At 40.6% G+C, this 17,863-nt stretch overlaps 1 protein-coding gene across 1 annotated transcript in view; it reads right to left on the bottom strand.

The window, feature by feature from the left end:
* Positions 1 to 1,791: 1,791 nt before the first annotated feature.
* TSPAN7 (tetraspanin 7) overlaps positions 1,792 to 17,863 on the bottom strand; it is a 274,845-nt gene continuing 258,773 nt past the window's right edge. The window contains exons 6-8 of the mRNA XM_086934144.1: positions 12,592 to 12,675; positions 8,330 to 8,402; positions 1,792 to 2,859 (exon numbers count right to left, since the gene is read on the bottom strand). Coding sequence (XP_086790270.1) covers positions 8,334 to 8,402; positions 12,592 to 12,675 — 153 coding nt within the window. The 3' untranslated portion in view covers positions 1,792 to 2,859; positions 8,330 to 8,333. The remainder of the gene's footprint in view (positions 2,860 to 8,329; positions 8,403 to 12,591; positions 12,676 to 17,863) is intronic.

The raw sequence follows: 17,863 nt of genomic DNA on the forward strand, positions 1-17,863 counted from the left end.
TGAACAACATTAGCATTTCATACCAGGTTAAAACAACTGGAGTGAATAAATATATGTTACATGTTTAGAGGTGGCCCTTTTGGAAGAAAGGTGTTTTCCTGGTGGCTCCCCATAGCAGAAGAACTCTTGTGGAATCAAGTGGCAGTGCTGAGAAGATAGAAAGTATGGTTCTATGGCATCATGGGACAGATAATGAAGTTCTGTATTTTTTAGTGTCATGTAACGGTTCTCGCAAAAGATGTACGACGCTCCCATGCAGCCCGCTGCCTGGTCCATTGATACACTGCAAGTACAGTCAACTAGAGTTCTGTAGGTCTCCAGATCTTGCTGCATCCTATTTTTCAGCTGTACTACCTCCCTCTCGTCCAGAGAGTGCTAAACGTGATCTGTGTAGTGCTACAAAGTCCAAACTTCTCCACCTCACCCTGGCAGGAGGGTATGTGACTGACCATGGTAAAGAGGAAAATTGCTGCTTGAGGATGTCCCCCCCCAGAGAAAGGAAAGCAGTGCTGTAGCATGAAGAATGGGCGAATGAATAGAGACAGCTGTGTGCAAAAAGGAGAGAGAGCATAATTGTACCAAGAGGCCACAAAACATGTAAAGGTTGGGTAGAGGAAGTGAGAATGTGGAAGAGTAAGGGGAAAAAGGGAAAGGAAATATGAAGTTTAGATGTGTGGAGGCAGGTTTAGTAAGACAAGACCTTCTGGAGCAGGTTGATTATCACTGGGTAGACGCATAAGTATTTGTAAAACCTCACGTGTACCTAGAAGGGTATCTTAGTGCGATGTTCTGTACCTGTACATCATGGCATATGTTCCACGGAATCTCCCTGCAGAGTTAACGATGAAGGAAAAACAGAACAGAACACACTTCCAGTGGATAAGGCCAGGCTGAGAGATCAAATCCGAAAACTCTGTCAGATATTTTAGCAAAAGTTGGTCCGCCATTCTTCGTTTTTAATTCAACTGCTGCAGGAGCATTGGATGCTGTGCATGAGGTAAGTGCTCACGTTTTTGTTTACATCCCATGGTAAACCTTTTAGGGATATTAAATGGTCCTAAATAAATGCTTTTCTGTGACATGTTAGAGTTGTACCTCTTCTTGGTGTACATTTAGAAGGTATGTGACAGGAAACCACGTTTGTCCATTAACCCCTTGCGTGCGGGGCGTATTCCCCGCCTGTGCTGACTCCGCCTTGCGCGGGCGGAGTCATGACGGAACGGTTCCGTCATCAGCACAGCTCAACCGATGCTAATGACGGAACCGTTCTGTCATCAGCACGCAAGGGGTTAAGCTTGCTCGCTTTGCTTGCTACATAAAAGTCATACTCAAATTTTATGCCTCCACCGCTTTCAAATGTCACCAGCAAACATTGAGTCTGACTGTTCAGGTATTACTGAAAGCATCTTCAAAGTCCCCGCCACATAGAAAAAAATGATACAGCCAGAAAACACAGGGCACACTTTGTTTACATGCAGAAAAGGTATAGCACGTGTTGTGGATGTGAGAGAAAGGGGTTAATGGGGTGGGGTACACAGCAAGGTTGTTTGTCCCAAGGACTTTACTAGTTCTCAATGCCACTAGTGGCCAGTTAGAAGACATGAAAAAGTTATGCTCTCTAAATATTTGAAAATAGACTCTACAGCTTAGTACTTCAAAGAGCAAGTGAAACTCAGACTAATAACAAGGATTTGACATACCTACATAGCAACCCATCCAATAACATACAACCTATTTTTCATATGGAGGGCAAATTGTTGCAACCTAAAAAAATTCACAGTGAGCCTGAGCTGTCATGGTTCAATTTATTAATACGTATATCACAAATGGTCACAATATCAAAGCATTCTCATTGGCATGCTAGACGGAGGCGATAACAAAACAAATTCATAATAGTTATTTCAATTATAAAGATTTTTTTTCACTTTTTATCATTACTTTCTACAGCCTTCCCTCCCACCCGTCTTCCGGGATACTTCCTATGTGCGCACCCACATTGGTTTTACAGTGTTATTTGGTTGTTGCCAGTAAGATTCAAGTGAAACAAAAAAACACAAAAACAAAAAAAGGACAAAAAGCTGTGTTACCGCACAACTTCAATTAGTTTCCATACTTGTATGATAAAAAGACACCATATTAAACTGCCCTTACACTAAGCTACAACACAGTTTAGTAACACTAATACATACGTTCAGATGCAAAATTCACTAGACAAAGCTGAAGCACTAGGCGTACAACAGAGAGTTAGATCCAAACTCTGGTCTAACATCAGAAATATCAGTTCCCATTGAAGCACAACAATATTACGACATTCGTTTTTTCAAGTATTTCATGGTGCATCGTGGGTCTTTTTCGGGTAGATGGGTCTGGTGATACGGTTAAAACCTCTGTAAAGCCATTACAAAAAGATTTATTCCAACATGATTTTTAAATATATATTCATATGAATGTATAATTCTCTGTATGTATACCGTTCTATATAATTGTGTGCAACATTTATCAACTGTGACGAAAGGCCAGTTATGCCCTCCAGTCACTACATGCACAGCGAGATCGATGCCGTTAATGGATTACGGTTCTTACGACGCCACTACGGTATGACCAAACACATACATGCAGTGCCATCATATGCAGAGCCTTTCCAAGGAGCGTGTTTGGGTACTACCAGGCTAGTTACTCCTAGTGGCACAGCTGTACTTGAAGGAATGACTACACAACAAAATGGTGCAGGGATATGGAACATGGAGTGGTGAGTTCTTGTCAGTGTGTGCTTGGTATGTGCTCTAACATTCTCAAAAAGGTGTCCTCGTTTCCTGCAGTTTCTGACGTTGAAATGGAGTTGAGCTTCCAACAGCCTCGCTGAAAGACAAAAGGGAACATTATTGGTAAAAGCAGAAATCTATAGGAGAGCTATTCTCCAAGCACACTAACGACTAACCCATACGCCAATATTTAGCTCCAAAGAAACTTTGGGCCCCATTATGAGTTTGACGGACAGGTCACTCGATCCGAAATGTGACGGATATCCTGTCTGCCATATTACGAGTTCCAATATATCCAAAGCAATATAATGGTACTCGTAATATGGAGAACGGGATCTATTTCAAGCTTGTGATGGGGTGACCCGTCCACCAAACTCGTAATCAGTCCCTTTATTGTCATAGGTTACGCAACTGTTACCCTAGTCACATAGGCATTACTCATTCTTCTAGAGTTTCAGATCTTTCATAAATTCTGATTAGTACAATGAACATCACACATTACTACTATTTGAGTACCTAACAATTCCTGTCTACGAGCTGATTGTCATTTTCAATTCACTCAACAATTTATTGTAAAATTGATGTCTTTGGTATGGCTACTAAGAGAGGATGAACCAACGACCCTATAAGGTTGGTGGGTAGACATCATATCTTTAGTATGATCTAAACAGTATAGCTCTCATACCAACAAGATCTGGAGCAAAATGTGACCATAAAATTCCTCGAAGAGAATAATATTTGTGGTGGGGTTTTTGTGAGTACATTTTCACATTTAAGAAAATTGAATACAAGTACACGAACACTAGATATATTCTTTTCACATGTTTTTGTTCTGCACTTTTCTAACAAGTAACCCTCTTTTGCACTCAGTTCTCCATCAACCCTAGCGAAAAAGCATACACAAAAGGAGTTTGCAACCAATGGTGCACTACCAGCCTGGTTTTAAATGAGAAAGCATGCTTCTGGCAACTGTAGCTGCAAGAACTGAAATAGACTAAAGCGAAAATCCTAAGCATTTAAAAAAAATGAAAACTAGATTGAGGCCCACAAACAACTTTGCTTTTATGGAAATAAAAGCAGCAACTCTGTAGCTACTAACAAACCCTGGGGCATATTACCAAGCAATAGCGATAATTATCGCTATTGCTTGGTTAGCGTGAAAAAATTATCGCCGAGCTGCGGCGATTTTTATCGCAGATAAACCTTGGTATTACCAAGGTTTATCGCAAATGCGATAAAAATCGGCCACAATGCATGAATATCGCTGAAAAGTCAGCGATATTCATGCATTAGCGAGCTAATGCTCTTAGCCATGTTATCCACCTCCCATTGGATAACATGGCTAAGAACTGCTCAGGGCAGGTGTTAGCTTTTGGAGATATTCGGGCTTAGCGCGAATATCTCCAAAAGTTGGTAATAGGAGATAGCGATGTTAGCGACTGTTTCCAGTCACTAACATCTTGGCACGCCCACTTTGCATGTCATTAGTCATAAATATCACTGACATGCAAAGTGGGGCCCAAGATGGTCACTATCTCCTACTAGCTGTCGCTAACTGGTGTTAGCGACAGCTAGGTAATAGGGAGATCATTTTATCTCTGCTTTCTTGGCTTTTAAAGCCAAAAAAGCGGAGATAAACCCCCTTGATAATATGCCCCATAATTCTTAAAATAAAAGCTACAGCTGATATCCAGCCATCGATTCAAATTGCACAGCAATCAGTTTTCAGTGAGCAACAATAAGTTGAGTTTGTAAAAGAGATTAGTCTAAATTAATTCCCCTGTTTTTAAAAACATTTCAAGACAATATTTCATCCATTACTCATGAATGTGAAGTATGGGGATATACTTATTTTAAGGTTTTATTGTATCCAAAATGTTTTCCCAAGATTAATTCTACCTTTGTGTTTTTTTGAATGCAGTGAGAATTGAAGAGAAATGTCCATGCATATTTGTGTGAGCTATAAAGAAATGTCTTAAAGATGCCCTTAACGCCTTAACCACGTACGACATTCCGCCGCGGTGCGGGCATTTCATTGAGTGGGCAGGGCTGTGTCGGGCAACGGACGTGCGCAGCACTATGGAGGTAGTGCTCGCAACGGCCGTTGGCCGACAGAAGCAGTGAACGGGTTAAAGTGGTTGCCTTGAGTTAAGCCAAAGTAAAGTATTCTTGGTTAAGTCATTTAAAGAACTCAAACTAAAACCAGGATTCCATGCAAAACAAAGGATGACTAATGGCAAAAATTGTGGGATCTGAGAAAATGTGCTAATGCTGGAGAAGACCAATATTTGTGTATCAGATTAGTTAGTACTCCTAGTTATTACTCCACGTTTAATCCACTTTGAGCATGCGTGTCATTTACAAAACAATATTTTGCTCCAGACCATACCGGTCTGGGATGAAACCATGTGAATGTATATACGTGATAATTTGATTTTAAATCTATGTATTATTCTTAGCAAACACAACTTTTATTTGAAAGGCTTGAAGGGACTACAATTTGTGTTTGGTAGGCAGAAGTGATCTCAAAAAGAAGTAATACCAATGTGCTTCAGAAGAACAGAAAACAGAACACATCCATTTTTATCATGCACATTACATGTTGATATAAGAAGGTATTATTTGAGGACAACATTTAATAGGTTAAAAGGCTCTTCTCGATGTGAGGCCATAAAACATATTTGAGGATTGCACGTCGTATAACTAACAAAGCGCATCATTTTGTTGAATGTAAATACGTGCATTAGCACTCTTGGAACCCAGCATTGATTGATAGTTGTTCAGCACCCCCAATGTTGATTAAATTAGGTCTATCTCATATGAGTTAGGCACATGTGTCATGTCACTTGTAACAATGATTATTATCAAAGCATAACATATAATTAGCACATTAAGAGGTGATGTCTGAGTTCATTTATTCTTTATTCATTTTCTTCTTAAAAGCACACCCAATAAGCAGTGATCAAAGTAGCTAAAGTGCTCCATCCTACTCAGACTTCTTCGGGCTCAAATATTAATGTAACAATTCCTGAGTCATGAGAAACTAGTATCGCAAGGATGGTCCAGAATATTATCCTTCCGTGGGAAAGTTCCCATCACAAACAGATGCTGTGCACGCAATATCACATATCGAGTACACAAACTCAATCTTTTTCTTGAACAGAAGGATAATATTCTGGACCATGCATGCGATACTAGTCTGTCATGACGTATGAACTGTTACATTAATATTTGAGCCCTGTAGAAGTCCGAGTAGGACGAAACGCGTAGGCTACTTTGATCACTGCTTACTTATTGGGCGTGCTTTTAAGATGAAAATGAATAAAGAATAAATGAGCACAGACATCATCACTTCATGTGCTAAATATATGTTATGCTTTGATGATAATCATTGTTACAAGTGACATGATATATGTGCCAAACTCATATGAGATAGACCTAATTTAATCAACATTGTGGGTGCTGAACCACTATCAATCAATGCAAAGTTTTGAAGCAGTTTCCAATTTGAAGTAGAGAGGGACTGTACTTCAGGTTCTGTGCACCACTAGAGAATTTTTAACTCTACCCATAACATTCTTGGTAGGTGCAGTACCTTATTGCCTCAACCCTCTGTGTATATCAGTCCCACTGTTGGAACCCACAGTATCTCTGAATTAGGGAAAAAAATAAAAATACATATTCTGGACGATTTTGGTTAGGAAGTTGATTTTGATATCAGAAAATATATTAAAGCAATTTAAAAAAAGTTTTAAAGTTATTGTTGGTATGCTAAAGAATAATGGGTTAATGAGATATATACCTTTGCCTTATATGCAACCCTCACAAAAGGCCATATTCAACATTAATGTCAGTTGGAGTGCCGGATGATATTTATTCTTTTTATTACATTTTCCTCAACAAAAAAAACCAAAAAGGGTAATGAGAAAAACATATTCCAATATAAAACAAGACTATTACTTTATGGCGTTTCACGTGGAGGTCACTTCATATTCTATTCAGTGGGCACTGCTTATATCTTCTGAGAATCCACTTGTTTATCTTGGTGGCCTAGAAGCTACAATGGCAAATTGTGTGTCCTTCAGACAACCATGTCCACCAACCATTGATCATGTGTTTTCATGTTTAACTTTTCAGTCTTTCACCCTCAAAAGTTCTCTGTAGTTGAGAAATGTAGAATTTCAGTTCTCTTATGAACCTGCTAGAGGTAGCGCTTATCCCAATTTACATTAAACTTAGCTGGGTACATCGTACCTACCCTCAGACCCTTTCACGAAAATGCTCCCCTATTTTGGTTAGGAGCTCTCTCTTGCTAACTGTCCCAACAGCCACTGACAAATATGCAACCTCTGTCCTGCTCATTCTTCCAGATCTCTTTGCAAACGTATTAAATGATTTTAGGATTCTTCTCTCCATCCCATGAGTTCCACAACGAATTATTAATATTTACTCTCCTTGTAATAAAACTCATCATTATTCACCCTTTTTGTCTATCTCCAATCTGAAGTCCCAGTCAATGATACTAGAAGTGGTTGAGCTGCTAAAGACACCTGGCTCTAGTTCAGCTTGCGGTCCTCTTGGATTCTCAATCTCCAAAACAAATTTAGATTTCATGTGTTTTCTGCTGGCCACACACGCTCTAATATCATGTGCAAAGAATTAAAGACAAAACATTAACCTTGGATGTAAAAAAGAAGAAATAAAAAGATGCATATATAGTGGCTGAATAGCATCATCTGAAACCAGAAAACCTGGGCTCAAGCTCAGCTTCCCCATTTGACAAGGGTAAGTGATCTTATGCTTTATTTAACCGAACCTCCTTTTCATCAACTTTGATGCTGAAAATTCATTGAAAAAAATATCATATGCTTTTCATTTGTTTTTTAGCTTTTCCATTTGCTTGCTCTTAAAAAACGTAGTCAGTTCAAAACACACACATATTCATAAATGCATACTTTGTGCCCAAACTCCTTAATCCACATTAAAGAGCACACCTAACTCACCTCTCAATGATTTCAAATTGCATTAGATATGAGACAAGAATTACATCTACACATAGGCAGCACCTGGGGAGACTTACGATTTCTTGTAAATCTCGGGCAGTGTCAAAAAGCCATGGATGACCCATGGAACGCCCCTTTCACGCAGTTTTCTGCATGTAAGGGGCACATATTTATAAGCCCATGAAAAGCCACGTAACGTGGTTTTACATGGCTTTATAGATATGCCAGTGGCACATTTCGCCACCGGAACGTCAAAAAAGGGACGTTCTGGAGGCACAATAGAGGCCCACAGTTGCAAAACACATGCAAGCCCCATACAGCTTGTCAAGATCAATTGCTGTGTCAATTACTGACCACACGTTCATATCCCAATGGTTAGGATGTTCACGTGCAACCAAATCACCTGTTTGTTATTTCTGTCTCCTAAGTTCAATTTGCTCTTCAACTCACAGGAATCTCCCAAACTCATTAAATTAAAAAGCGACCGCACCCTGAAAATATTGAGATGAATAATGGAAGGGTAATACATGTCATCAAGTGGCATTCAAAAACAGAAGCACTCACCTTATTACACCATCTCGTACTGATTGGCCGTTATAAATCGCGAAAGACAGCAAGCCAAGAGCATTCCAATCAACTATGAAAAGCACAAAGAAACAAAATCTAATAAGCATATTCAGAAAAGATCATCACAATTTATTATCAAAGTTACATTTCGATTTTTTTTTCTTAATGAGAAAACAGTTTTTTTACCCGGAGTGCCACAAAATGTAACAGAACGTCCAGCAGCACATGGGCCTATAAACGCTATGTTTACATGGCTATATAAACAGTACATCGAAGGTTATAAAAATTTAACGCGATTGATCACTGTGCAACCTAATAATAGTACTTGTTAATTAAAATTCATGCGATTAATGGTGTAAACGTGAAGGCCATCACGAGTACTTATTATGTGCAAATATCACTTAGTTGTGAAGCACAAGGTAAATTATTAAATTACCACATTGTGATTTTGGTAATTTCTTTATTCTTCGTTCACATTTTACATTACTAGCATTGTTTGGAAATTCGATACCATCCGACCTGCTTTAATATTCTGCAACAATCAATAAAAAGATCCGTTGAGAACCAGTCCCATAAACTGCTGCATCCCTCTATGGATTCCAGCCTTCCCATGAACCAGTTTTTAGCGGAAGGGACTGCCCAGTAACCATGATTATAAGATCATAGGTGGGTTTGAAAGGAACGCCCTACGGGTTGGAAGCAGATATGTGCTATAAAAAATGGAACAAATTTGCAAATTTTGAACAATTGAGAAACAGAAGCTGTGACTCTACAAACAGATTGGGTGTATAAAATGTATTTAAAAAGGCAAAATAAAGGGACACAAGAAAATGTAAGCTGTGGGCACAGACGCAATTTGATAACAACATGAGGAACAACTGAAAAATTAGGCAGCACAACGGAATTAGAAAAATAGAAATAATACTGAGAAATAAAAAAGCTGAAATTCAGGAAGTGGGTAAATAAAAAGAACCTGAAAGTGGGAACATGGCAGAAAAAAGCAAGTTTACAGAAAAGTAAACTATTATAGTGCTACTGGGAGTTTATTGATTGTGTCTTGCATGAATCTCATATTTTCAATAGTGACCGTGGGCCAGACCACAAACATTTTTGAGCCATTACATGCCATTTGTGGTAAGTAACATAGTGATTGATACATACACCTTTCTCCCCTGTCTTGTGAAAGCAGATTTGTAGAGGCGGGAATGTATTTCATTGATATTTCTGCATATCTATGCACACGGAATGCACTTCAAATACCACAACACCCACAAATACACTATGTTACAATAACACTGCACAATAACAGCAAACATGAATGAAACACAGCAGTACAACAATAACACATCAAATGTGCAACAGAACACACAAACAAAATGCAACAAAACAGAAAAATAACAAAACAATGATAACAAAAAATCACAACTGAACAATATAACTACACACCAATTTTATGCAGCATACCGTCACAACACAGAATACAATAATACACCAATAAAAAACAATACAACAGCACAAACATGCAACTGTTTTCAGTAAGGATTTACTGTGTTGTGTTCTGGTGTTGTGGTGTGGTGTGGTAGAAAGGTGTTGGGTTGTGGTTTGTTTTGTGTGTTGCTTTAAGGCACATTGTTGTGCTGCATTTTATGAATACTATTGTGTTACTGTGTTGTATTGTGTTAGTGCATTTGTCATGTTGCTCTGTTCTGTTGTGTTGTTATTCTAATAAGTGTGTTACTGTGGTCTTATATTGTATTGTGTCATTGTGTTATTGTGATCCATTGTTGTGTTGCATTTGGTTGTGGTAGTGATTTTTTGTTTTTTGTTTTTTTTGTTTTGCATTAATTCACTGGTGTGATTGTTATGTGGTGTCCTATTTTTATGGTTTTGTTGCACTGTGCTTGGCCATTTATGTTTTAGCTGTGCTGTTATTTTGTTTTGCTAAATACTACTCTGTCACTGTTTAGAGACACCAAATAATGCTGCTGTATTTCCAGTTAAAATAGCACATTTCTTTAAAATTCCAGTAACAAACAACTATTAACACTCTCTAGGGTGGCAACATCCCACTTTTTATAGCGTTGTTTAAGACACTAGACAACAACACTGAAACAGGGACAATGCCTTACATTAGCTCTCCCCGCCCTTTCTTTGTGATTTTGATGACCAGTTGACTTAAGAAGTCGGATCTAGTGGAAAGGACCCATTTGGAATGGGTATGACAATTCAAAGCTGGTACTGGGTACACAACTGCAAAGCCTTAATACAAACAACTGTTGGTATGCAGAACTATCTAAATATATGCATAGCAAGCTGACTTTGGGTTGAGTGGTTTTAATGACCCCATAAATATTAACACATTTTTCTAAACACAATAAATACTCATCGTATCTTATGTGCCATGTATGACCATACCCTGGACAACATAGTTTGTGAAGTTATTTTAATTTGTAGCAATTCTGGCTGTTCAAGCAGGAAAAATACTGAGTTATTGAGGTAATAACAATAACATTGTAAAAATGGTAAAAGGGAATATTTTCACACAAATAAGTAAGCTTACACTTAGAAGTTGAGTTTACGACCCCCACAAGGTGCTAGAGTTGATAAGATTACATTGCTGTTTTTATTCCTATCTTTGGGGATTGAATAAAGTAGTACAGTTTCACCAAAAGGTAGTTTTTACTGATTGTTTTCTCATTCTGCTCTGCCTCATCATCCAAACCTGACACTATCATAGGGATAACTTTCATGTAGAAAAGCTCCTCGTGGGATCTGGAGTCGTCGGGCCCAATTCACAGAACTAACTTAAGACAAACTCCTAAACTTACTACCATTTTGGTATTCACAGAAAGCATTTACTCATTTCGTTATTCACAGAAGTTAGGAGTCCTAACTTTAGGACTCCTAAAGGCCTTCTGTGAATACCGAAAGTCTTAAAGTCAGGATTTCTCTCAGTTTAGGAGTAAGAAAGTTAGAACTCCTACCTTTAGGACTTCTAAATGCCTTCTGTGAATTCCGAAAGTCTTAAAGTTAGGATTTTTCTCAGTTTAGGAGTCCTAAGGTTAGGAGTCCTAACTTTACTACTCCTAAACTGAGAAAAATCCTAACTTTAAGACTTTCGGTATTCACAGAAGGCATTTAGGAGTCCCAAAGTTAGGACTCCTAACTTCTGTGAATACCGAAATGAGTAACCGCCCGAATCATCAAAGAAAATAGCGCTTGCAAAGGGCCAGATTCTCAGAATCTGTCCCTTTGCGAGAGCGATTTTTGCATTTGGGATTCAGCATCCCAAATGTAAAAATCGCTAATTGCGATCTCGCAATTTTGCGAGGAATTACATTTAAGGAATCTCTATTTGAGATTCCTTAAATGCAATTCATCATCCAATTTAATTTTGCGAATTCGCAATTTCTAGCCGCAATTTACCGCGAGGTCAGACCTCGTGGTAAATTGCGAAAACTCAGAAAAATGCATTTAAATGCATTTTTCTGAGTTGCATGTTACACACACACATGTCCTTTGAACATGTGTGTGTGCAACACCTGTGTAAAATTTCATTTGAGGGGTGCTACAGGGTGTCCTTTGGACACCCCTGGTACCCTTCAAATCGCTATCTTATTTGCGATTAGCAAATTGCTAATCGCAAATAAGGAATACTCCCCATTCATTCCTATGGGCCTTTTGGCCCATAGGAATGAATGGCGAGTTATTCCTTATTTGCGATTAGCAATTTGCTAATCGCAAATAAGGAATATGTAGGAATCGCATATCTTCATGCAATTTCTACATGAACCCCGTTTTGCGAGTCCTTAATAGCGATTCGCTATGAATCGCTATTAGGGCCTCGCAAAACGGGAAAATGATGAATCAGGCGGTAAGTGCCTTCTGCGAATACCAAAATGAGTAAGTGCCTTCTGTGAATACCAAAATGGTAGTAAGTTAAGGTTTTTATCTTAAGTTAGTTCTGTGAATCAGGCCCGTAGCCCTCACCTCAGAAATTTCTCCGGGTTAAGGAGTAACCCTATGATGAAGCATGCCACCCGAATGTGGCTGAGGGCTTTTGTCCTAGAATCTTTTTATTATTAGGATTTTATTCACTTTCAACTAAGTTACAGACAATACCATTTTTCACTGAGTGACAAAAAATGCCATAACACTGTACAGACCCGTATATTTTTTGTGGTTTTCTCAACTATGTAACCTTTTTTCATTGCAAAAGTCACACTACAGGATAGAAAAGCAGAAATACAATTTTGTACCTGAGAGAATGCAATCCCAAATGCCACTCCAGCGATAATTCCCATATTTGTTTCCATAAAACTGGTCACAAGCTCGTAGCACCCCTGCAGATTAAAAAAAACAATGTTGATAAATTTGCATATATGAGTGAAAGACAATGATAAGTACATTATCAAATAACAGACAGACTATCATTGTTCACCCGCCAAGATAGGGATCAAGTGGCTATAAACTTATTTGCAATGAAAAATTTGAAAACGATCCAATATTGCATTGTTTCTGCTTTGGTAGTTTTTTTTTTTAATTGGACAGTTAAATGTGTGATTGTAAGGATGAGTGCTAATGTCATGGTTAGAATTTGGGAGAGGTTGATGATTAAGAGTTACAATATGTCTTAGGTCAGGTGCATCTTACACTTTTGAAACTCTACCTACTCTGGTTAAGTCACGTTTTTGTCCTTCTGAGATAAAGTAGATATTGCTCGCCAGCATGCTCTGTAGGTAATGATGTCTATACGTCATCAAACATAAAGTAATCCTAGGAGGACTGATTAATGAATGAGGAAAACTTGTAAATCCCAGCCAGGAAGTATGTGGTGAAGAAGATGAGGTGGAGTGGCCTTGCCATATCTGTGGCAGCGTCTAACCTCCATTTTGCGCATAACATTTATGCAAAAATATTAGCGACCAGCTATGCAAAACCAACGCAACAGGTTGTGACAGTCAACAAAACAATCGCAGTCATATTACTAATGGCAAAAAAACATTTTCAGAAAAATATAAAAAGAGGTTTCTGCTACAAGTGGCCACAGAACATAATTAACACAGGGCAATAGGCATCACTTCTGAGTGGAGCTACTGCACTGCAAAATTAAGGACATGTTGCTACCAGTGAGTACAATGGAAAAGGGGTACAGAAGGTGGACTATGGTGTGGCAAGACACATTTAAGCCCTGCATTTCCCCAGTTCGCACCAAGAGTGGCCATTGGTATCACCAGATTTGTTGTTTGCAGAGTGCCTTACATGATGGATAACTAAGAAGAGTTCAGGGCAGCCGCGGTGCGTCCATTGGGGCGTAGGGGCGTAGCCCCACCAGCCACATGGACCCGCATCGTGGCTGCAATCCTTACAATAAATTACTCTGTACTAGTGTGTTGTACAGAGTAATTTATTGTAAGGATTGCGATTCAGCCGCCGGGACACACCCGGCGATTTCGGAATGCACAGGGGGTGGCGCCTGCTGCAGCTTGAGTGACAGTACACTCAGGCTGCAGCAGACAGACCGTAGTGCGCAAGTGCAAGTTGGGATCCAACTTTCCCAAGCATGCGCACTACAGTTCCCCAGCAGGACCCAGGGGTACTTCTCAGCCTGCCGTAGCCCGAGTTTACAAGGGGCGACAGGGCGAGAAGCAAATGTGCCCCCCTAGCCAATCCTGGCGCTGCATGCAGCCCCAGGATTGGCTGGTCCACCGCGCAGCATCCATCATTGGATGCCGTGCGTGGGGGTGGCACACACTGCCTCAGCCACAAGTAAATGGCCAATCACTGAATCACTGCATGGCTTCACACAGTGAAGCCATGCAGTGATTGGCCATTTCACCGGGATGCGTGCGTCTGCTTCTTATCTCTGTGGCATGCTGTGGCTTTGCCTCCGAGGGAGCTCAGGCAGCTGCAGAACACGGGACCCCAGCCAGCCCAGGACCAGACCAGAAGCAGCGGACCCGTTCAGGTAAGTCGCCTGACTCTGTCCTACCGAGCCAGCACCTGATAAATAATGTTTTGTTTTTTTATTTGTGAAGCGACTGTGCCGTGTTTTTAGATTCTCCAGGACCTGTGTGCCAACACAGGGGAACTAGGCATATTCAGCATTTCATTGTGTGGCAGTACATGCCTTAAGGGAATGAACTGGTGGCAAGAGGGCATTTACCTGCGTGATTTTAAAGTGTATGCTATCTATCGTGCAGCAAGTAAAATTGTACTGACAGTGAGTATAGGAGGCAAAACACTCGATGGGCAAGGATATTGTTTCTTTGCATGCATGCCACCACTGTGAGCATGTTTATAGGGGTGTGTTTAACCCCACCTCATGCTAAACGATTGGAGGGCAGCTGTTTTAACATTATCAGGGCTGTTTGTGAAGCGTGTTGCCAAGGGAGGTGTGTGTGTGTACATGTGCGCGTGCGTGGAGTGTGCCGGCCAAGTGTAATGCTTTGGCGGGAAAGACTGAAATAATGTACCATGGGTCTGGGAACATGACTCTGTTGCGGCATTAGATTTCATACAGCCAAGGGATGTTGCGAGGCTGCCATGGGCGAGTACCGTCAGTAAGAGTGTGAGGACTTAGTGCGGCGTTCCAGGAGACCTGCAAGCCTGCCGCGAGAGAGTGCTGCACCAGTTGAACAGGCCCGCGAGGCTTCATTGGGCCGCATTGGTGGAACGTTTCAAGCCCTTGCGAAGTGCGGCATTTCAGAAGAGACGAGAGGCTGCCGTGCTCTCCGTCCAGGGATTCAAGCCGACTCTGTGACGTCACAGTTGTAACACTTTTTCAACAAATGTTTTTTTTATATTACTATTATGGGTCACTTCTTTTTCGCATTGTTCCACTTTTTTTTTTTTTTACTATAACTTTGCACCGGATATATTGTATCTTCACCATCTTCCCTCTTATGTACATGAGGAGAACATTCCTGTCCTTGAAAGGTGGTGGAAGAATGGGTTTTATGCCTGAGTGGGTACATTCATTCAGGTTTGTGGCGGTGATGGAAGGCCCATCTGACACTGCCTCGGACGTATGGAATGAGAACATCGACTGTGTAGCTTACCAGATTTCCTTCAGGGAGTGGGACAGAGAATGTAGCTATACCACGCTGGGAGACCTTGGAGGGGGTTCAGACGGATGGAAACTGCTCCTGGCAGGCCTTTCTAGGAGGAATGGATGAAAGGGAGGTTGTAGACCATCAGGGGACAGAAGGTCCAAGGATGTGAAGAGGATTCTTCCATACCTATAACATTACAATACTTTCACATATCTTTCTTCTAAATAAGTGTCCTGGGGTGCATGCTGAGTTTTAGCTGATCATATTCCCACCAGGACTATCTCTATATTGCTATATGGAGATGTATAGAAAAGGGGGGTGCATACTGAGAAAGGAAGCGGGCTGTGGAGTGGACAAAGACTGGGAGTTGTCTGGAGGGGATATCATGGGGTTACACCACCACCACTACATTGAGAGAGTAATTTTTATGAAATAAAAATTGTTCATTTTCGTCAGGCTGACATCATTTTCTTTGCAGGTCCTCTACTTACGCTGAAGCTGCAACTCAGTGTGTGTTTCCGCTTTTATGTTAGATTTCTGGTTTGGTGCTGTGCCGGCGCCGTTTTGTTGGGCGTGATTTCGTCTAGAATTCTGTCTGAAGGGATGTATAGAACAGTGTTTGAAGGGCTGTCTAGAATACTGTGTGAAGATATGTCTAGAACCGTGTCTGAAGGGCTGTGTAGAATACTTTCTGAAGGGCTGTCAAGAACACTGTGTGAAGGGATGTCTAGAACAATGTCCAAAGGGCTTTCTAGAATACTGTCTGAAGGGCTGTCTGAGATTTTCATGCAAGTCTTATAGTCTGAATTCAGCAGCGTAATAGGACGGAATGTATGAAGCTCTGTGGTTATACTGTATAAGCAGCTACCTATGTTATGCCATCTATTAATGTAATAACTGCACTTTCACAATTGCTTTGCAACTTCTTCTACTCTTAGAGCTGAGATTTTCATGCAAGTCTTATAGTCTGAATTCAGCACCTGAGCGTAATAGGACGGAATGTATGAAGCTCTGTGGTTATACTGAATAAGTAGCTACCTATGTTATGCCATCTATTAATGTAATAACTTCACTTTTGCAATTGCTTTATTAACCTTCCTGCTTTCTCAAATTTGCTTGAAAATGCACGATTTTTCTTCCCAAATTTTCTTGGGGGGGGGGGGGGGGGGGGGTAACTGCCTCAAACCCGCCTTTTTGGGGTCGGGCTCGCTCGCTGCGCTCGCTCGCTACGGTGCTGTATGCAAATCAGTTTGCGCCCAACCACTTTCAAATGTCACCCACCGCCCCTGGTGCAGGGGGCATCTACTGACAAAGAGAACATGGCAGCCTGTGACAGCTGGTACACACAGCTGGAAAGGTTTATCGTCTAATTCCTATATCAAATATAATAAGAGGTTCTTAAGCATGATATTTCTTGTTAACCTCCTCCGTTCTCCTTGTCTTATTCTTACAGTGGGTCACAGTGTAGATAGATTTTAGATAATCTAACTCCTTTACAATATAATTAATAATAAGGTTAATCTTTGATTATGCTCAAGACTGGGGATGGGGAAAGATAATATAGGTGATGTGCGACAAGGAAGTTTCGTCTGTTTCATGAAATCTGCACTATGATTTCTGGCACTTAACCCTATTCCCCTGATTCTGTAATAAAAAGGTTGAGCTTGAAAACCTTACCAAAAAAATTATTAGTAAATCACCAGACATATCACAGGCAGGGACTGGGACAACTGAATGTCTATTGAAGGGGCATTCTGCCATGGTGAGGAATTCAGGCAGCTGGGGACAACTGGACCCAAGAGCTAAAAGGCAAATCTTATGTTAGATCAATGAAGTCTTCATGGCCAAGTCCTAATCAAGACACCATGGAACACAGGATAGTAGACCTTGGGGGAAAACCCTGGCATGTATAAATGAAGACTTAAAGTGCAAAAGATAGCCATCAAAAGCCACCCCCAGAAGGCCCTTCATAAAACCTCACAGAGACAAATGAGAGAAGAGCTTGTCGGGTGAAGGCCAGGTCCAAGCTTCAAAAGAAAACCCAATAATGGTAGTAGGTGAAGTTTGCAGATAGGCCTTGTGGACCAAGATGGTGCCCAGGAGCCGGGCTTGGCACACAGCCTCACCGTTTTTCCGGTGTAGCAAAGCATCTGTCCCCAGAAGGCACTTATGGAAATGATTGCTATGAAGCTGCTAAGGGCACCAAGGTCGATTTCCTGTTTTAATCCCCACAAAGCATGTTGGCCAAAGTCTGTCATGTAACCTAGATATGAAACTGTGGGCAGAGCCCTGTGAAATGCCACAAGAGGCACCTTTGGCTGGGCCTAGTCCTTGATCCTAAAGGGCTATGTAGTCAGAGCTCTGTGTCTGGCTTCACAGGGCAACTATAGTTTGAAACACGATATTACAATCAGCAGGGCTCTTCTGCCCACAGAAACCAACAAATTGTCTAGAAGGTCTTCAGGTGGAAAAAGAC

Source organism: Lissotriton vulgaris, chromosome 8, assembly GCF_964263255.1.
Source record: "Lissotriton vulgaris chromosome 8, aLisVul1.2, whole genome shotgun sequence".
Taxonomy (NCBI): Eukaryota; Metazoa; Chordata; class Amphibia; order Caudata; family Salamandridae; genus Lissotriton; species Lissotriton vulgaris.